Consider the following 22,417-nt stretch of genomic DNA (forward strand, 5'->3'; position numbering starts at 1 on the left):
TCATAATGGGTAGAATCAGAAATACAGTCCTGCTAGTGACACTTTTTAAGCCATTCGGATTTATCCTGGAACCACAATGAAAAATGAGATGATTAAACGTCAATAAATATGCAATCTGGAGATTTGTTAGAGCCTTTTTGACAATGTTCTGGCATTTTCTAGATTACCATGTAATTAATCACAAATGCAGTACTTATAAAGGAGGAAAGGGTGCAACGTTCTTACAAAATACATATGAAAATTTATTAAGCGTTTTACATTTAGCAGGACATCAGAAACATGTGATTTTCTTATAAATAAAATTCAAAATGTATTTTTTCTTAGAAAGTATCACAAATATTCACAGATTCTTAACTCCATTCAAGGGGTAACAGTTAACATGTGCATGCTGTATGTGCAAAAGTGATCTCATCATCTCAACATACTCTCCGTAGATAGTTGCCATTCTGCTCCTGGAAAAGAGATCGCACCAAGTGCACAATGAGCATGACAATAGTGTTCATGAATATCAGGTAAACCTGTTTTTAAAATCTAATTTCCGTGCACTCACTGAGGCACAGCCAGAGTCTGCATGGCAGTTATTTATAGAGCTGGCTGTGATAAGAATGAAGACAGTGAGGCTGCTGTGAAATTCTCAGAGGTAACGAATACTGTAAAAATGCTAAAACAGGCTAAAAAGGGGGGAAAAAAAAATAATAAAAAAAATAAAAACATAAAAAATAAGACACCCATCCACCCACAACATAACACCCATACACACATTATGCACTCTGAGATGAGAGGGCTTCCTTCAGAGTCCTCAGGAGTCCTCGGTAACGTCCAGCTTTCTCTGAGGGATGTGCACAGTTTTAGTGGACGAGTGTCCAGCTGTGGTTACTACAGTAGCCAGAGGTGAGAGGGGGACTGGTGTGTGAAAGAAGCTGTGCTGGGGGACTCCACTCCCTTTAGGGGTGGCCATCAGGGGCTGGAAAACAGACGGTGATTAGTTGGACTATGGTTGTTCAACCAAATTACCGGGAAAAAGAAAATCAGAGGCATCTTTTCACTGCAGAATCAACGACCCTATTAGACTAAGGTACTCAATGACCTCACAGGTCTGGATTGCTGACACCAGTTTGTACAAATAAGCAGTTGACAGAGGTGCAAAGAACACTCCATTACATTTTCCCTATACTGGATATATATACACTAAATACTAGCACCTCAGTTTTATCAGAAGAATTGGTCTTAAATTGTTAAATCAGTCAGAACTTACTAACTAGTTACGCTGTTCATTTTTACCTGTTGTACACTGATCATGGCCACTGGATATGGGGATACAGCCTGCTGAACAGGCACAGGGGATAGAGGTTTGATGAACAGCATGCCCCTCTGCTGCAGAGTCAGAGGGCTCGGCAGCGGACTGGGCAGGGTGTTGGCATGCTCCGGAGTCTGAGGGGTAGCAAATGCGTTTCCTGGGCTGGAGCAGGAGATCAGACCGAGGTTCTGCATGGTGAAGTTTAAGATGGCGGGGCTGGGGCTGTGAAGGCGATGGGCCTGCTGGCTGGTGTACGGAGAGGCTACATTAGCGGGTCTGTGAAGACGGACGTTGGTTGGTGTAATCTCCTGGGCTGGGGCAGGTCTGGAGCCTGTTGACAAAGTAAAAGCGTCGTGTTTTGATGTCATGTGCGCAATCTTAACTGTACTCCACTCACTGGCAGCTGGAAAAGTGATGTTTAATTGTAAAATCTATGTACAGCCAGAGATCTAAAACAGCACACTTACTAACATATTTACCTGCAGTTGGTGTTTGGTAGATGTTGGGAGGTGAGGCCTTGTTGCTTTCTGCTCCTGAACTTTGAATGTCCTTGTAGCTGATGAGGGACTGCTGGGAGATTGGGATCAAGTATCCAGCGGGAACTAAAGTCTGGATATGCAGAGTAGTACAAAAGAAAACTGCAGTTAAATCAACAAATGAACACCTGCTAACTGATTATCCTCTGATGTTTGAAGTCCAGTAAGTAAGCAGCTTCTAGTGCTTTTACCTCAGTGTGAAGTTGGCCAGGTGTGAGGGATACGGCTCTGATTGGTGTTAATCCTGCCTCGTTGTCAGAGTTTGTTATCTTGTCTTCTCTGTCCAGTAAGAGTTCCAAGCTCTGCTCTAGTGTCTGATTGGCTACAGCTACACCGGGAGTATTGACAAACTCCGGGTCCAGGTGGAGGGCGCGTGGCGAGGGCCGACTGGTGAGCTCACGACGAGCCTTTAGACGGGCCTGCAGGATCTCACAGAGCTTTGGAGAGGTGTCCTAGGAGATAAACAAAGACAGGGTTAAGTGTTTGTCAAGAATTTTCCTGTGAGTTACCAGATTATGACATAAATGCCACATTTAGATTTTCTTACCTTAAAGCTGGGGTCAGACCTCTTAGCTTTAGAGGGGCTATGTTCGGACACTGAGTCTGAACGCAGCCGTTTGACCCCCGAGGGACTGACAGACTCCCTGGAGGTTACGCCGCTCTTAGCTGCAGACTGGCCATTTGGGCTCTGCCCAGTCTTATCTTCAAAGGTCATAGAGCGCACTGCCAGACTAGTTGGTTGTGGCCTGACCAGAGGGTTTGACCTGAGAGAAGGGTTCAAATACACAGCATAGGGCCCACTTCCTTGATGCTGAGGTAACAGGACAGGGATCAGGGGCGAACACTGTGCAGGGATGTAGGCGACGGACCCTGTGGGATGTGATGCCAGCAGGGTGTGTGGGGTCAGGTTAGCAGTAGTGTTGACTCCAGGCTCCTGAGTTGGAGTTTGCAATGGTGTCTGAAACGATTCCCCTGGGGTAGAAGTGGGTAGCTGTAACACATAACCTGTGTTTGCCTCAGCAGCAGCAGGCTTTAGGCCTTCATCTCCAGTCCTGGAACAGAAGCAGAACGACCATTTAAAGAGAACTTCGTACACTTTTTTTAAACAGTGGAGCCTCCCATTAAACATGACAGAAGTTTCAGATAATGAGGTCAGTGTGTTCAAGCAGGCTCTGTGGGTCAAAAGCTAAATAAGGTGAAATGTACAAAGCTACTTTAGTAGAATTTCTGAATGAAAATATGAAGCTTAAAATTAGAGAATTACAGTGGCCTTAAAAAAAACAAAAAAAAAAAAACAAAGTTAGTGTTCAACTAATTATATTATTATATATATATATATATATATATATATATATATATATATATATATAAAGTTGAACACTAACTACTCATTATTTGATTAACTTTGGTGATCAGTCACATAACACCGTAACAGGATGCTAATTTCAACTGCTAATTTCAACTGTACTTCAGTCAGCGGTGCCTTTGCAATCCTTATGAACTCCAATAATAGAAATGCACTAGATTTCATTTAAAGAAACATAAGCGGTTTAGGGTGAACGACATTCCAAATGGAAGCAAACTTACGATGACTCCTGGTCGAGTTCAATCTTACAAATAGCAGCAAGCTGGGCCATTTTGTTTGGGAAGTCACTGTTGGAGGAATCACCTGAAGATAGAAGAGGAAAATATATGAAGTCTTGTCACATCATTCACAATAACGTGCCAGAGATGTAGCTTTTTTTTTTCTGAAGAAATGTTTTCTCTGCTTACTCTTTACAGGACTGCTGGGGGCGGAGTTGATCTTCCGTCGATCTTCTTGAATGCTCTTGGCGAGCTTTATGAGGGAAGGGTGCCGAGTGAAGCTGCGTTTGGTCGCGGGCGACGAGAAGAGATTTTTGGCACAGTTGTCCACGGACGCACGCGGTTCAAGCACGCTTATCTTCTTTGATGGGCATTCGAACGAGGTGCTCTCCAAGTCTGAAAAGAGAGTTGGGTGCTTAAAAATTATTACTGCTGTTGACTAAAATCCCCCATAACTATGAGCTAAATTTCCAGTAGGCTCTGGCGATACCTTTGACTTGTGGGAATTCCTCAGGACCGACCCATTCAAACGCCGGCTTCCTCCCCCTCTCTTCCGTCACGTGAACTTTCTCAATAAGCTTCAGGCTTCGCAGCACATTAGCTATATCATATAGCCGCCGCACTTTGGCTGCAAACATGCGGGTGAAAAGCATTAATATCTACTGCAAGTGAAGACACAAAACACACACACTACACATAATAAAGATTTAAATCTTTATTATTTTTTTTCCCATTAAAAAAAACAAAAAAAAAAACCAACTCCATAGAAGTCATGGAATTAGTGGTAAATGAACTGATTGTTATACAACACTTTTCTACTCTAGATGAGCACTCAAACTGCTTTATACAACATGTCACATTCAGCCACTCATACACATTTATATATAAGTACTTTCTATCTAACATTCTCACACACACACACACACACACCCGCACTCTGGTGAATGCATTGGGAGCAACTCAGGGATCAGCGTCTTACCCAAGGATACTTTGGCATGCAGAGTGGAGCAGTCAGGGATCGAACCACTGACCTTCCAATTATTACACGACCTGCTCTATCGCGTGAGCCACGGCCACTGCTCATATATATGCCATAACACAGTGTTTATTCGCACTATACTGTTTCACAGAGACTCTGTACTCACTCTTAAACTTGTTCTTGTCTTGATCTGCAGCCTGGTCCTCTCCAATCAGAATCTTAGCAGCCACGTCCAGACTGACCACACGAGGATTAGACACCAGAAAGAGCATGACAAACTTTTGGCTCATCACACGCAGAGATTTGTCTTTCCTGCTGTTAACAGAGGCTGGACAGGACATTTGGCAGAGGGAGGTGGAGAAAATAAACACTTTAATATACATCAAAAGTTTTGTGTTTGAAATGTTATTTAATTTTGTGAAGTACTTTTGTGTAGCATCGTTTTGACATCAATTTCATGGACATTCATGTGGTATTGTTTCATAAAAGTTGGTGCATCATCTCGTGAAGTTTAGAAGCAATTTGATGAAAACTAATTATACATAATAAAAGCTTCTCCACCTGCTTTGAACTCCACTCCTGGAAGCTCCACAAAGAAGAGCTCTTTCTGTCCCTGTTCCCCATTCTCCAAGTACACCACTGCCTCGTTCTCCTTCTCCTCCACGTCAAAGTCAAACTCCTTGTCCACGAGGCGCTGGCGGATCTGCTGCATCTGCTGGCTGTAACGATGCTCCTCGCCCACCTGCTTCAGAATGGCCAGAGTCTGAGCCAGTTTGGTCCGACCGTGCCAGGTGTAGCGGTTCTTTGCCGAGCGGCTCACCATGTGAAGACTCTCCAGCACATTCATGATGTCATAGATGCGTCGGCGTTCCACATCTGCGCACGTAGAAGGAAAAATAAAGTATGTCTTATCACATCTGGTCTAAGTAACTGATCGAAGGGGAAAAAGTAAATAAACCAGTCCTAATTACAATCATTGTGCATGTAATTTTGTCCAAAGCTGAACAGATGAACTCAGATATTATTCATGATGACAGTTATTGTTAAACAAAACAAGTCAAGTAACCGTTAGCTGCAGTCTAAGCATCTGACATACAGTATTTGCTTAATGGACATACTGAGCTCAGTGGCCACATCATCCAGGCAAATGTCATTGTTGAGCGCTGGGTTTGGGTAATCTGGATAACGCGCAAGGAACTTGTGACACAGCAATCCCAGACTCTTCTCTTTTCTGCTTATCATTCTCTCAGACTCTTCTCCATTTTCAGGCTCCTACAGAAAAACAACAGAAAAGCTTTTCTACCATGCTGACATATCAAAAGCTGCCTGTCACATCACTACTATAATTTCATTTGTACCTGTGAGGATTCAAGACCATCCCGCCCATCATTGTCCATACACAGCTTCTTTTCTCGGTTTCTGATCTCAGGACTAGCAGCACTGATGAGCATTTTGAGGTTGGAGGTCGGTGTCCAGGGATCAACAGAACCAACTTCCCTTCTTTTTTTAGGCGTGGTGAGGGGACCCATGGTGAGCTGGTTGTCCACTGAGACCGCACACGTACCAGTTAATGTCTTTGGCGTTTTTACCAGAACCTGGGGTACAACAAAACCAACATCCTGGTGAGAAAAGGAGAAAACAGATCCATGACTGATATCCCTTCTTGAGTGGGAATTAACTTTGATATGTAACAAAAAAAAAAAAAAAAGGTAAATAAGTTTTGTCCAAACATGTTTAGATTCCTTTGTACTTATTGACCTTTGCAAGAGATTTCTGGGTCACTCTTTGATATTCAAGTGCTGTACTTGACAGTGATCACCTTAGCATAAGAGTTTATTAAGCATTATATGAACTGTAGTTAGCTAGACATTAATATGTAAACGGTATGGGTCAAAACAATCAAATATTTTAAGAAAAATTAATACATAAAAAAGCAATTCACTCACGTATCCACATAAAAACGTAAAACCTGCCAGGCAGATTTTTTCGTTATTATATTAATAAACCTTGCTCATTTATTTTGCCAACTAAACATGATCTCATCTGTATATATATTTTTTAGAGACAACCTTACTGCTTTTTAATTTGTCGGGCACCAATATTTTTTAAAACAGAGCAAAAACGGTGACTTTAATAATATTCTGATTGTCAGTTTAGATTACACCCTGACCTTCCTCACTTTTAAAATGTATCAAAAATTATTTTAACACTAATCCTAACATGATAAATATTGGCGGTAACTGACGTGCGTGCCGTCGAATCGCAGGGCCCAACGGCCGCGGCGGTACCGCCCTTTTTTATCTGAAGCAGCCAATGGGAGTGCGGCGCGAGGCAGCGCAGAGGAAGTGAAGAGCGTCCCGCGCAGGTAAACAGTTTTTTGAAATCCTTGGCGCGGAACGTGCCGAAGGTAACAGCGGCGGCTCGCTTTAAACTCTCATAAGGTTTGTGGCAAACACTAAGTCTTTCCCACCTTCATAAAGAGAAGCGTTGCTGTATTTTAACGAGGAGCCGGTTTCAAGGCGCAAAACGCCCTGCTGTTAATGGTGGGTGTCATGTAGCCAGTTGCGAGCGCCCACAGTCCGGTGAGAAACAGTGAAACCGGATAACCCAGAAACATTTCACATATCCCCCCAACTTTAAGAAACGATAAGGACTTCAGTTTAGGCTAAATGATCAGGAAATCAATAAGTTTACATATAACGCGACATTGGAAATCCGCCGACACCAACGGTATTTTCAGTGAAGCCAACCGTCCACATCCTGTTTGTTTTAAACCAAACTCCCAAATCAAATATCACAGAACTGCATAAACGGACTCACCTAAATCCACGAAACCAGGGTGTCTCAGGGAAAACCTGCCATCGTCGCGGTAGCGCGTTGCCGGGTCCGAGTCAGGCTTTTATTATGGGACTTCGCTTTTCCACGTACGCAGAGGCGAAATAAATGTCAAAATCATACAAAGTTGCTACAAAATACGCGCGCCTCGGATTTCTCTCTTCCCCTGCCACCACGTACTGGCCTCTTGGTCAACTTTACTAAAGTTGCGAAAAGTTTGCCCAGTTAAGGGGGTGACCGCAACATTTGTCCCGCCCAGCACGAGTATGTGCGCTCACGTCACACTCGCGGGGAGAAAGGCGGGCCCGCGTCAGACACTGTAGCGTCACGTAACCTTTCACCTTTGCGACAGGGGGTTTTGTTTTAAAGGGAAGATAAAATACAAATAAAATTTCACTTAGTTCAGTCCTCGCACCCGTTCAATCTCAGAGGACGGTATTTTTTTGGGGGGGTTGTTTTTAAACTACTTCACACTGACACATGAATTATTAAAAAAAAAAAAAGTTTGAGGAATGCCAGATTACACAAGGTTGAAAACCAGGCGCAACTGGTCTGATGGAGTGATGAATCCAGATTGTAAGTTTTTGGTTAAAATCATCAGGGCACAACAGTGAGTGTTTGCAGCCATCTGTAAAACAGGGCAGAGGCTTTGCCATGCTTCCCAATGGGCTGTCCAAATGAAATCCCACAAATGGCATTACAGGCACTTTCTGATAAGTCGAGATGTTAGAATGTTCTCTTCTATTGTTTTCTGCCTGAAAACAGAGAAAAAGATAAGCAGAATAGAGAGTGCTGTCACAAGTTCCTATTCAGGAGAGCTTATAGCTTGGACATTTTCTCTAGTAGGAAGGTAATATTTCACGACTTCATTCAGTTTTGCTAACATTATTGCAAAAAAAAAAAATCTGATTTGACAGATTTTTTATATATGGAAGTCTGATGCCAAATTTCCTTTGAGGCTGCTATGGGCTGCAACTTTTACAGGGCTCTGCTGTAATTAGGAACACACAAACATGCATAAATCATATCTGAATGATCTTCATATTTCTGAGGAGCAGGAGCAGCACTCGTGCTTTGCAGCTGAACCCCACTAACACTTCCAGCCCATGTCTTTTGCTTCCGTATTGCTAAAATCAAGTCCAGTTAAATACCTGAAAATATGACATGTAGCGACGGCCTAGTAAACAGTGCCTCTATTTTCATGGCTGCGGCGGCTAATATTGAATGATGAACTTTTGGTCCCTAAATGCAGCTGCCCACCGCTACTTTTGTAATAAGCAGAGGTGGGAAGTAACGAAGTACTAATACTTCGTTACTGTACTTAAGTAGATTTTTTAGGTATCTGTACTTTACTTGAGTATTTATTTTTCTGAGTACTTTTTACTTTTACTCCCTACATTTTTACACAAGTATCGGTACTTTCTACTTCTTACATTTTCAAAACAGACTCGTTACTTTTTAACACGTCAGGGAGAAGTTTGCGTTTCCGGTCAGTGCGCCGTCAGTCATCAAGCGATCTGAGCCTAAACGGAGGAATATTAACATATAAGAGACAATCGTACTGGCGTATCCTCCATCACCGGGGCTTATCGGGTACAAAGGGATTAAATACACAAACCCATAAAATTAATGTCGCGGTTATAGACCGCGGTGAAGTTAGTTTCAAGTTGGATATTGGATATTCAAGCTCCGTGGAGTTAGCGGCATCTAGCTCACAGTTGATCCGATTCAGGGACTCAGATTTCGGCCAGCCGCTCTCTCCCGCTCCCTCCTCTCACCCGCGGAGGTTCACTTAGGGACCATCAATAAATTTCCGATCCAAACACTCTTGAGAAACAAAAATAAATAAATTCCTTATCTTGTGACCCACTGACTCAAAATCTGTGTGAAATTGTTCTACTACACTAGACAGATGAGGCACACTCATTTTCTTTCCATTTTAAGCCTTTTTATATTTTTTAGCAATTTTTTATGTGAAAAATTGAGATTTTTCTTCAATAGCTTCCAGGTCATGTGACCTACTGACTCAAAATCTGTGTGAAATTGTTCTCCTACACTAGACAGATGAGGCACACTCATTTTCTTTTCATTTTAAGCCTTTTTATATTTTTTAGCAATTTTTTATGTGAAAAATTGAGATTTTTCTTCAATAGCTTCCAGGTCATGTGACCCACTGACTCAAAATCTGTGTGAAATTGTTCTCCTACATTAGACAAATGAGGCACACTCATTTTCTTTCCATTTTAAGCCTTTTTATATTTTTTAGCAATTTTTTATGTGAAAAATTGAGATTTTTCTTCAATAGCTTCCAGGTCATGTGACCCACTGACTCAAAATCTGTGTGAAATTATTCTCCTACATTAGACAAATGAGGCACACTCATTTTCTTTCAATTTTAAGCCTTTTTATATTTTTTAGCAATTTTTTATGTGAAAAATTGAGATTTTTCTTCAATAGCTTCCAGGTCATGTGACCCACTGACTCGAAATCTGTGTGAAATTGTTCTCCTACATTAGACAGATGAGGCACACTCATTTTCTTTCCATTTTAAGCCTTTTTATATTTTTTAGCAATTTTTTATGTGAAAAATTGAGATTTTTCTTCAATAGCTTCCAGGTCATGTGACCCACTGACTCGAAATCTGTGTGAAATTGTTCTGCTACACCAGACAGATGAGGCACACTCATTTTCTTTCCATTTTAAGCCTTTTTATTTTTTTAGGATTTTTTATAGCCAAAAATTGAGATTTTTCTTCAATAGCTTCCAGGTCATGTGACCCACTGACTCAAAATCTGTGTGAAATTGTTCTACTACACTAGACAGATGAGGCACACTCATTTTCTTTCCATTTTAAGCCTTTTTATTTTTTTTAGGATTTTTCTATGTGAAAAATTGAGATTTTTCTTCAATAGCTTCCAGGTCATGTGACCCACTGACTCAAAATCTGTGTGAAATTGTTCTCCTACACTAGACAGATAAGGCACACTCATTTTCTTTCCATTTTAAGCCTTTTTATATTTTTAGCAATTTTTTATGTGAAAAATTGAGATTTTTCTTCAATAGCTTCCAGGTCATGTGACCCACTGACTCAAAATCTGTGTGAAATTTTTCTCCTACATTAGACAAATGAGGCACACTCATTTTCTTTCCATTTTAAGCCTTTTTATATTTTTTAGCAATTTTTTATGTGAAAAATTGAGATTTTTCTTCAATAGCTTCCAGGTCATGTGACCCACTGACTCGAAATCTGTGTGAAATTGTTCTCCTACATTAGACAGATGAGGCACACTCATTTTCTTTCCATTTTAAGCCTTTTTATATTTTTTAGCAATTTTTTATGTGAAAAATTGAGATTTTTCTTCAATAGCTTCCAGGTCATGTGACCCACTGACTCGAAATCTGTGTGAAATTGTTCTGCTACACCAGACAGATGAGGCACACTCATTTTCTTTCCATTTTAAGCCTTTTTATTTTTTTAGGATTTTTTATAGCCAAAAATTGAGATTTTTCTTCAATAGCTTCCAGGTCATGTGACCCACTGACTCAAAATCTGTGTGAAATTGTTCTACTACACTAGACAGATGAGGCACACTCATTTTCTTTCCATTTTAAGCCTTTTTATTTTTTTTAGGATTTTTCTATGTGAAAAATTGAGATTTTTCTTCAATAGCTTCCAGGTCATGTGACCCACTGACTCAAAATCTGTGTGAAATTGTTCTCCTACACTAGACAGATGAGGCACACTCATTTTCTTTCCATTTTAAGCCTTTTTATATTTTTTAGCAATTTTTTATGTGAAAAATTGAGATTTTTCTTCAATAGCTTCCAGGTCATGTGACCCACTGACTCAAAATCTGTGTGAAATTGTTCTCCTACAATAGACAGATGAGGCACACTCATTTTCTTTACATTTTAAGCCTTTTTATATTTTTTAGCAATTTTTTATATGAAAAATTGAGATTTTTCTTCAATAGCTTCCAGGTCATGTGACCCACTGACTCGAAATCTGTGTGAAATTGTTCTCCTACATTAGACAGATGAGGCACACTCATTTTCTTTCCATTTTAAGCCTTTTTAAATTTTTTAGCAATTTTTTATGTGAAAAATTGAGATTTTTCTTCAATAGCTTCCAGGTCATGTGACCCACTGACTCGAAATCTGTGTGAAATTGTTCTGCTATACCAGACAGATGAGGCACACTCATTTTCTTTCCATTTTAAGCCTTTTTATATTTTTTTTAGGATTTTTCTATGTGAAAAATTGAGATTTTTCTTCAATAGCTTCCAGGTCATGTGACCCACTGACTCAAAATCTGTGTGAAATTGTTCTCCTACACTAGACAGATGAGGCACACTCATTTTCTTTTCATTTTAAGCCTTTTTACATTTTTTAGGATTTTTTATAGCCAAAAATTGAGATTTTTCTTCAATAGCTTCCAGGTCATGTGACCCACTGACTCAAAATCTGTGTGTAATTTTTCTGCTACATTAGACAAATGAGGCACACTCATTTTCTTTCCATTTTAAGCATTTTTATATTTTTTAGGATTTTTTTATAGCCAAAAATTGAGATTTTTCTTCAATAGCTTCCAGGTCATGTGACCCACTGACTCAAAATCTGTGTGAAATTGTTCTGCTACATTAGACAGATAAGGCACACTCATTTTCTTTCCATTTTAAGCCTTTTTATATTTTTTAGCAATTTTTTATGTGAAAAATTGAGATTTTTCTTCAATAGCTTCCAGGTCATGTGACCTACTGACTCAAAATCTGTGTGAAATTGTTCTCCTACACTAGACAGATGAGGCACACTCATTTTCTTTTCATTTTAAGCCTTTTTATATTTTTTAGCAATTTTTTATGTGAAAAATTGAGATTTTTCTTCAATAGCTTCCAGGTCATGTGACCCACTGACTCAAAATCTGTGTGAAATTGTTCTCCTACATTAGACAGATGAGGCACACTCATTTTCTTTCCATTTTAAGCCTTTTTATATTTTTTAGCAATTTTTTTATGTGAAAAATTGAGATTTTTCTTCAATAGCTTCCAGGTCATGTGACCCACTGACTCGAAATCTGTGTGAAATTGTTCTGCTACACCAGACAGATGAGGCACACTCATTTTCTTTCCATTTTAAGCCTTTTTATTTTTTTTAGGATTTTTTATAGCCAAAAATTGAGATTTTTCTTCAATAGCTTCCAGGTCATGTGACCCACTGACTCAAAATCTGTGTGAAATTATTCTGCTACATTAGACAAATGAGGCACACTCATTTTCTTTCCATTTTAAGCATTTTTATATTTTTTAGGATTTTTTATAGCCAAAAATTGAGATTTTTCTTCAATAGCTTCCAGGTCATGTGACCCACTGACTCAAAATCTGTGTGTAATTATTCTGCTACATTAGACAGATAAGGCACACTCATTTTCTTTCCATTTTAAGCATTTTTATATTTTTTAGCAATTTTTTATGTGAAAAATTGAGATTTTTCTTCAATAGCTTCCAGGTCATGTGACCCACTGACTCGAAATCTGTGTGAAATTGTTCTGCTACATTAGACAGATAAGGCACACTCATTTTCTTTTCATTTTAAGCCTTTTTACATTTTTTAGGATTTTTTATAGCCAAAAATTGAGATTTTTCTTCAATAGCTTCCAGGTCATGTGACCCAGTGACATAATACTGTCAAATTATTCTAACACAGTCTCTTAATAAAGTTTTAAAAATTCACATTACTGCCATGATGATAGACAAAAACTACAGTAATTTGAAGTGACATGTAGTACAAATACTTAACACTAGGTGGCTCTAACTCAAACCATCACAACAATGATGATTTATTTCCAAGGACAGAGAAAAGCGTGGAAGTTTGGCAAAGCATTTTTCCACTGTTACTAATAATGGGTCGTTTTAGAAAAGGACAGAGTCTTAAAAACATAAATCTTTGGCAAAAAGCTGGGGGTGTACATGCCATTACTCAGTGTTGTATTTCTTTGGGTTTTAGTGAGGAAGTTGTAACTCATGAACAGTGGTTATCTCTTGTTATTGCTCTGTTTAAAACAAATGAGAAAAGTTATTTAAAGTGGCTGAAGGTCATATGGTCTGCAGATCGACAAGGAATTCGGACAAAGGTGCTTAATGCAGGTAATGTTACATTTTATTAGCTTGTATTTTGATTTTACTAGCCCCTAAAGGGACACTGAAGAATAAAAATAATAATAATAAAAAAAAAATTTCTCGTGCACACCAGATAGTATCTCATGCGCACGAGATCAGCTAAGTACCAGATAGTATGTGATGTGCACGATAAAATATCTAGTGCGCACGAAAAATGTATTTTAGATGTTATCCTTCAATGTCCCTCTTTTTTCTTCACTGTTCCTTTAGGGGCTCTGTATACTTGTGTTTTACTGTACGTATGTGTGTAAAACAAAAATCTGAACCTAATAACATTTCATTTCGGATATGTTCCTCGGTAGGTAGAGAAATCAGTGACGAGGGCAATGTTAAGGGCTCCATTACAAACAGAGTCAGTGAGAAAAAAAATGAAGTAAAGAGTAGTACAGGACAAGAAGTTTCCTCTGACTATACAGGACAACATACCAGTGAGGACAGGGACCAGTCACAGGGCAAAACAGAAATCCATCAAAACCAGCCACAGTCAGAACAGCAGACAGGAAACGAGGACAGAACAGAGGACACAGATGATGGAAGAGAGAACAGAACAGAGGACATAGATGATGGAACAGAGAACAGAACAGAGGACATAGATGATGGAAGAGAGAACAGAACAGAGGACGGAAAAGGCACAAAATCAAAGAGAAAACCAATGAAAACAAGGGACAGAAAAGGACAACCAGATAAAGACAACCAAAGTGACTACAGAGAGTGCAATGCAGGGCCTAAAAAATTCAAAATTATGATAACAAGGAAACAGTGGACGAAAATAAAACCAAAACATGGGGGGAGTCAACTACGTCCCCCTTGGACTGACACACTGTACCATCAGTTCATGGAAAAGAATCCATGCTGTACACTTTCTTTTAAGTACCAGCATGTGAAAATGGACAACAGTCGTAAGAAGAAGTCACCATTTTTTCATGCTGCCGCAAAATGCACTTTTCATGGATGCAATGCAATGTACACTTTTAGAAAGAAAATGATTCCCAAATCAGAAGACAAAAAAATCTGTTTTACAGTGAAACGCTTTGGTGAGGTCACACACCATAAGAAACATAGCCGATTCAGGCCAGCTAAATACCTGAGAAGAGGTAAGATTGGCAAAGCTTTGGCAGATGGTGTCAGCCATTACTATTACTCAATGTTGAAGCAAACACCCACTGAACAAATTATGGCCGGGAACATGACAAAAAGCCTAACCAAAGATGTACTGAAAAAAATATCGTCCGAGTTGAATAAGAGTACAAGGCTCCATGATGACATTATGCTTGAACTCATGTTAACTCAAAAATTAATTAAAGAAACAAGTTCTCAAGCATCATCAAAAGGTTACTTTCAGCACCTTCAAATAGATCCATTTGCAGTACACCTATACACAGACATTGGATTAAGGATTTTGGCACAACATCTAAGGCAGTCATCACCTGTTACCCTCCACCTTGATGCAACAGGCAGCGTAGTGCAGAAAATCCCAGACCAAGACAAGCAAGTTTTATATTATGCTTTAGTTTTGCCAGGCATGGGCAAGGATAAACCTCCTTTGCCTGTCACGGAACTGATCACCAACAGCCATAGTATTCCTTCCATTTCTCACTGGCTAATGGAATTCAAAAGGAAACTGTCACACAAAACAAAAATACAAATTTCACAGGTTGAGACAGACTACAGTTGGGCTCTGATTAATAGCGTGCTTATATCTTTCAACAAGGAAGATATTTCTGTGTACCTTGCCAGAGCATTTAACATTGTGCATGGACGCACTACTGGTATGACAAACTTCACTGTGTTGCATCTGTGCTCTGCCCATATAGTTAAGGCTGTGACACAAGCATTTGGCAGAAAAACATCAGACCGAGGCATACAGGAGTATGCAACATTCTGCTTTGCATACCTACTCAACTGCCAAAGTATGCAGCTCGCCATTGAGGTGTTTTATAACATGTGTGTTCTCTTTGATGCAAAAGAATGTACCCATTTGGTAAAAACAAGCCAAACCTACCTCAACAGCTGCATTTCACAAAGCAAGAAAAACAAGGATGGAGAAAGTCAATATGTATCAGAAGCTGAGGAAATGATCACTGATAAAAGTAATAGCATTGTTGGAACATAACCTTTCACACATACTTTTCAAGTGATACGGGACCAAGCAGAGTGTGACTTTCTGTCTGATGATTCAGCCAACATTAAAAACCATTACTTTTGTCCTGGTATAATTGATGTTCTGCTGAAAAACTACATGGGGATCATCCCACTGTGGAGTGGTTTGTTGCTTGGAGATCTGACACGACATGAGACACCAACAACTGGTGAAACAAACAAAACTTGCAAAACCAGAGAAACAAACTGCCATGTGGAGCTATGGTTTGGTTTGGTGAAACGAAACATCCTGGGAAAGAAGAAGTACCTCAGACCAGCAGAGTTCATCTCCAAAATGTTTTCCTCTTTACAAGGACGATATGTAGAGCACATTATGCAGCATGGTCTTCCAATGAAAGTTCTTGACAAAGCCTTCACAGTTTCTAACAAACCTGTAGATGATCATGAAGAGAAATGGAAGAAGAGGGAAAGTTCTGCTGGTCAATCTAAGTCCAAGTCCAAGTACTTCAATCCCCCGAAGAGAATACAAAATCCTAAACCTTCACAACACACTAAAACAAAGATCAAAGGAGCAGATGCCGATCAGCATAATAAAGAATCACAGGTAAATATGGTTTGACCTTTGAGGCACTATTTTTGTTAGACTTAAACAAAAAAAATTTTCCAAAAAAATCTCCTACTACACTTATTTAATTTAAGAAAAATTATGTTTGACCTAAATTTTAAATAAGTTGCATAAGATGTGGTTAGCATAAGATGACATTACTATTAACTATTTAGATCTGTACCTATACATGTAAAATTTACATGGCTTATATTTTTTCTGGATGTGCATATTAATGTCAGTTAAACAAGAAAATGCCACAATGCATCTTACAGAACCACATTAACTGATTTTTAAAATATTTTTAGGGTACAGTATTACACATTTGAAATCCTAGGTTTATTTTAATGATTTCATTTCTCTGTTTTGGAAACTTTATGTTTATCCTCAAAGACATGTTCTATCTTTGAAAAACTGTATTAATTATAATCTGAGAAGCAGAAATTGAAAGGTCTTATTTTGTAAAGGCGCATCAAAAAGTAGGGGAATCAGTTGTAGTAGACAATGAGTAGGTTGATGTTAAATGTATAGATAGGATCAGAAATTACTTTATTCATAGCTGTGCAATTTTCATATTAACAAGTGGAACTTGGTCTTTCAAACAAATGACATGCTTTAATTTAATGACAGTGACATGGTTGTTTTGATTTGCATTTACATTGATGTTGCTGTACTACATGATTAAAATAAATATTCATTACAATATGTCAGTTTAAAAATGATCCTAACATGTATTGTGGTCGGCAGAGAATGAATTGAGAAACAATAACTGTGACACTGGCAGAATGGGCATGTTGAGGGAATCATTTGCTGTATGTACAACTACAACTCGCATATGAACAGGGAAAAAAATTCAAATACACACTGTGGCTATTAGTAAATCTATCCTTAAAGACAAAAATTCTAAAACCATATACAAAATATGTATTTCAAAGATAACTCTTAGTTGTTTTTGGAAAATATCTAGTTTTACTGTATAACTTCTTCTATATGAGCTTATTTGTTCATGTATCTGATTTCCAGTTAACTCAGCTTTGGAAAAGAGTGATACAGAAGTTGTTGTTGCAGTTGTCCCTTCACAAATTAAGGGTCGGAGCTTTGTCATCCACCATTCAGAGCTGTGCTCTCTTCGTCCACATCAGTGGTTGAATGGGGAGGTATGTGTATGATTGTCTTTTTTCATTTAGTTTCACTAATTTATGCAACACTTTGCATGCAAATCTGAATATTTGCCGATATGAATCTTGAAATGACCAAGACTTTTGTAGACACTTAATGTAGAACTGATGATATTACTTATGCAGATCATTGAAAGCCTGTTTCATGTGGCTGCCCATGCATCGGGAGTGGTGGACACCATTTACATCCTCAGTCACTACACAGCTGGTGTGATTTTGTTTGGGGACAGAACAGAGCTTCCTCGCCAAAGTTTACCTAGGGTAATATATATCTTCGTTTGTTGCTGTATTGTGTCAGTGTAAGATGAATAAATAGAACTTTTATGTTTACACATCAGCTACATCAGCTTCAAACTTCCTTTACAAAACATTACATAATACATCCCATATGTAAACCTTGTTCTCTGCTGGCCACTACATAACATACCTCCGAGTAATGTTGATGTCAGCCACTTAATCAAATTAAGCTCACAATATTGATAAAATTACACCCACATTAATTTAGGTCACAACATGTCACTTCTCTGTTCCTTACTTAATAAAATCAGTATCACTGCAAGTTTAACCCTCCCCCCATCTCTATAGCGGAAAAGGTTATCCACCCTAACAGGTATAAGCCGGTACTCCATTAGTTGAGGTTTTTCATAACACCTTTTTGACAGAAAGTGTACTTGTCACTAAAAGAAATTATTTACATGTGTGTAAAGATTAAAGTTGAGATATGAGCTTAAAATTTGTCTTCAGCATTTGACATGGCTTCTTAAAATATATATCAATGCTATTCCAGGTGAACTTTGACAACTATGAAGCAGTTCTATCTTTTGTGCTGGTGAACAACAACCACTGGAAGTTGCTGGTTTGTGGTTTTTCCTTACATGAAATGAATATATATATTTTTTGGTAGGATTACAGCCAGCCATATTGACATAAGTTTCAACAACATTGTTCCCTGTTATGTTACTTTTCCTTTGTTGGTGTCTTTCAGTACATCAATACAAATGCCAGCACAGTATTCCTAATGGATCCTGCACAACTGTCATCAGAGCTCGAGGACTCCAAAAATGCAGCTAAAAGAATACAGTAATTCAAGCTTTAATACATGTCTAAAGTTATTTTAGAAATAAAAAGATAACTTGCAAAGTAATCACATAGCTTTTATTGAATATCCCTAAAACTAAAGTGGTTGTTATTTTGAGAAGCTGATAGCATAAGAGGGGGGCATCAGTTGTCATGAATGGAATTACAAAATACAATTGCTCTTATACAAATCATTTCATTTGTTATCCAGGGAATACTTCAAGATGAGAAGGACATGCCATGGGAAAACAGATTGGGTTGGGATCCGATGGAAAGGGGGGGCTATGAGACACCCCATTCAACAAGATGGAAGCAGCTGTGGAGTCATTGTAGTGAAAGTACATTGAAGAGTTAATGTTTTGTTTTGTGCAAGTATGGAAGGTGTGAACGTGAAAATAACATCATAGGGAAATGTAAATTACAATCAAATAACAGTTTGTCTGTCTAGACTGCATGTATTTTCTAGATTTTGGTAAGTCTTAAGTCAGTATTGCACAATGGATCCTGTAGGGAAAAAACAGAACAGGGATCAGTGCAACATGCCACACAGTCTTTGCAGTGACAGTTCTTTTTGCATCTTCTAAATGTATTTATACATTTGAGTATTTGTGGATGCCTTATATAATGTGTGTCCAGATGTAACTGTTAGGGTCTGTTGCATTATTATGCCATGAAAAACAATGTCTTTCAAAGCAGTGTTGTTTCTTTAGATGGCGAAAGCACTGATGGAGGCCTTTCCTCTTATGCCAGATGTGGAATTTGACACCACCAAAAAGGCAATGAAAGATGAAAGAAAAGCTCTGGGTCTTCATATCCTTGAAGCATCAGGTTAATAATATGTACCCTATGATTATTTATATATATATATATATACATATATATATATATACACACATATACACACATACATATACACACATATACATACATACACACACATACATACACACACACATACACATACATACACATACATACACATATACACATACATATACATATACATATATACATACATATACATATACATATATATACATATACATATATATACATATACATATACATACACACACACACACACACATAGCTCAAAAAATAAAGGGAAACATCCTAGATCTGAATGAGTGAAATATTCTCATTGAATACTTTGTTCTGTACAGAGTTGAATGTGCTGACAACAAAAATCACACAAAAATCATCAATGGAAATCAAATTTATTAACCAATGGAGGCCTGGATTTGGAGTCACACACAAAATTAAAGTGAAAAAACACACTACAGGCTGATCCAACTGATTTAATGTCCTTAACACAAGTCAAAATGAGGCTCAGTATTGTGTGTGGCCTCCACGTGCCTGTATGACCTCCCTACAACACCTGGGCATGCTCCTGATGAGGTGGCGGATGGTGTCCTGAGGGATCTCCTCCCAGACCTGGACTAAAGCATCTGCCAACTCTTGGATAGTCTGTGGTGCAACGTGACGTTGGTGGATGGAGCGAGACATGATGTCCCAGATGTGCTCAATTGGATTCAGGTCTGGGGAACGGGCGGGCCAGTCCATAGCTTCAATGCCTTCATCTTGCAGGAACTGCTGACACACTCCAGCCACATGAGGTCTAGCATTGTCCTGCATTAGGAGGAACCCAGGGCCAACCGCACCAGCATCTCACAAGGGGTCTGAGGATCTCATCTCGGTACCTGATGGCAGTCATGCTACCTCTGGCGAGCACATGGAGGGCTGTGCAGCCCTCCAAAGAAATGCCACCCCACACCATTACTGACCCACTGCCAGACCGGTCATGCTGAAGGATGTTGCAGGCAGCAGATCGGGCTCCACGGCGTCTCCAGACTCTGTCACGTCTGTCACATGTGCTCAGTGTGAACCTGCTTTCATCTGTGAAGAGCACAGGGCGCCAGTGGCGAATTTGCCAATCCCGGTGTTCTCTGGCAAATAACAAGCGTCTTGCACGTTGTTGGGCTGTGAGCACAACCCCCAGCTGTGGATGTCGGGCCCTCTTACCATCCTCATGGAGTCGGTTTCTAACCGTTTGTGCAAACACATGCACATTTGTGGCCTGTTGGAGGTCATTTTGCAGGGCTCTGGCAGTGCTCCTCCTGTTCCTCCTTGCACAAAGGCAGAGGTAGCGGTCCTGCTGCTGGGTTGTTGCCCTCCTACGGCCTCCTCCACGTCTCCTGGTGTACTGGCCTGTCTCCTGGTAGCGCCTCCAGCCTCTGGACACTACGCTGACAGACACAGCAAACCTTCTTGCCACAGCTCGCATTGGATGAGCTGCACTACCTGAGACACTTGTGTGGGTTGTAGAGTCCGTCTCATGCTACCACGAGTGTGAAAGCACCACCAACATTCAAAAGTGACCAAAACATCAGCCAGAAAGCATAGGTACTGAGAAGTGGTCTGTGGTCCCCACCTGCAGAACCACTCCTTTATTGAGTGTGTCTTGCTAATTGCCAATAATTTCCACCTGTTGTCTATTCCATTTGCACAACAGCATGTGAAACTGATTGTCAATCAGTGTTGCTTCCTAAGTGGACAGTTTGATTTCACAGAAGTTTGATTTACTTGGAGTTATATTGTGTTGTTTAAGTGTTCCCTTTATTTTTTGGAGCAGTGTGTGTGTGTGTATATACATACATAAACTTCATAATACAATTCATCATAATATTTGGTTTATTTCCTAATTTGATTACAGTGTTCGATGACCAGACTTGCTGTGCAATGTGTGCTGCCTACAAGCCCCCAGTTTCGGGACCTCAAATGACAGACTGGGTGAGAGTATGAGTTGTCAATGTGAAAATCTGAAGCATAAATAAAGAGTAACTCTAGGTACTGATAAAGTCGTAAATAACATATGCCAAGCAAGTACACACCCTACTGTGTGACTGGAGAGGAGTATTTACTGTATTACTATACCGCTAAACATATACGTTTTCTGTTATATTTTAACAGATCCAGTGTGACAGGTGTGACAAATGGTTTCATGCCCTGTGCCTAGACATCAAAAGCAACCAATATGAAAAGGCAAAGAGAGGCAGCTGGAAATGTCTGTTGTGCACGTAATAAAAAAATCTTTCTACCCTGTTGAATGTAGTTCAAAAGAAATAATTTGAAATTATATGTAGAAAATAAAACTGTACTTCGTTTCAATAGCATTAAGGCTGTGCCTCATCTGTCTAGTGTAGCAGAATAATTACACACAGATTTCGAGTCAGTGGGTCACATGACCTGGAAGCTATTGAAGAAAAATCTTAATTTTTGGCTATAAAAAAATCCTAAAAAATGTAAAAAGGCTTAAAATGGAAAGAAAATGAGTGTGCCTTATCTGTCTAGTGTAGCAGAAAAATTTCACACAGATTTTGAGTCAGTGGGCCACATGACCTGGAAGCTATTGAAGAAAAATCTCAATTTTTGGCTATAAAAAATCCTAAAAAATATAAAAATGCTTAAAATGGAAAGAAAATGAGTGTGCCTCATTTGTCTAATGTAGCAGAATAATTACACACAGATTTTGAGTCAGTGGGTCACATTACCTGGAAGCTATTGAAGAAAAATCTCAATGTTTTACATAAAAAATTGCTAAAAAATATAAAAAGGCTTAAAATGGAAAGAAAATGAGTGTGCCTCATATGTCTAATGTAGCAGAATAATTACACACAGAATTTGAGTCAGTGGGTCACATGACCTGGAAGCTATTGAAGAAAAATCTCAATTTTTGGCTATAAAAAATCCTAAAAAATATAAAAATGCTTAAAATGGAAAGAAAATGAGTGTGCCTCATTTGTCTAATGTAGCAGAATAATTACACATAGATTTTGAGTCAGTGGGTCACATGACCTGGAAGCTATTGAAGAAAAATCTCAATTTTTGGCTATAAAAAATCCTAAAAAATATAAAAAGGCTTAAAATGGAAAGAAAATGAGTGTGCCTCATTTGTCTAATGTAGCAGAATAATTACACACAGACTTTGAGTCAGTGGGTCACATGACCTGGAAGCTATTGAAGAAAAATCTCAATTTTTCACATAAAAAAT

General features: G+C 39.0%; 1 protein-coding gene across 3 annotated transcripts in view; it reads right to left on the reverse strand.

The window, feature by feature from the left end:
* Positions 1-221: 221 nt before the first annotated feature.
* The window catches only part of e2f8 (E2F transcription factor 8), a 31,369-nt gene continuing 9,173 nt past the window's right edge, over positions 222-22,417 (reverse strand). The window contains exons 1-13 of one of the 3 annotated variants that reach the window (XM_030726499.1): positions 7,217-7,527; positions 5,755-5,991; positions 5,515-5,668; positions 4,958-5,272; positions 4,563-4,724; positions 3,908-4,045; positions 3,607-3,813; positions 3,421-3,502; positions 2,381-2,885; positions 2,025-2,285; positions 1,777-1,906; positions 1,282-1,628; positions 222-964 (exon numbers count right to left, since the gene is read on the reverse strand). In XM_030726499.1, the coding sequence (XP_030582359.1) occupies positions 800-964; positions 1,282-1,628; positions 1,777-1,906; positions 2,025-2,285; positions 2,381-2,885; positions 3,421-3,502; positions 3,607-3,813; positions 3,908-4,045; positions 4,563-4,724; positions 4,958-5,272; positions 5,515-5,668; positions 5,755-5,925 (2,637 nt within the window). In that variant the 5' untranslated portion in view covers positions 5,926-5,991; positions 7,217-7,527 and the 3' untranslated portion in view covers positions 222-799. Of the gene's footprint in view, positions 965-1,281; positions 1,629-1,776; positions 1,907-2,024; positions 2,286-2,380; positions 2,886-3,420; positions 3,503-3,606; positions 3,814-3,907; positions 4,046-4,562; positions 4,725-4,957; positions 5,273-5,514; positions 5,669-5,754; positions 6,016-7,216; positions 7,528-22,417 lie in introns of those variants that run through there. The other 2 variants (XM_030726498.1, XM_030726497.1) reach the window with 2 other exon arrangements.

Source organism: Archocentrus centrarchus, chromosome 3 (genome assembly GCF_007364275.1).
Source record: "Archocentrus centrarchus isolate MPI-CPG fArcCen1 chromosome 3, fArcCen1, whole genome shotgun sequence".
Classification (NCBI taxonomy): domain Eukaryota; kingdom Metazoa; phylum Chordata; class Actinopteri; order Cichliformes; family Cichlidae; genus Archocentrus; species Archocentrus centrarchus.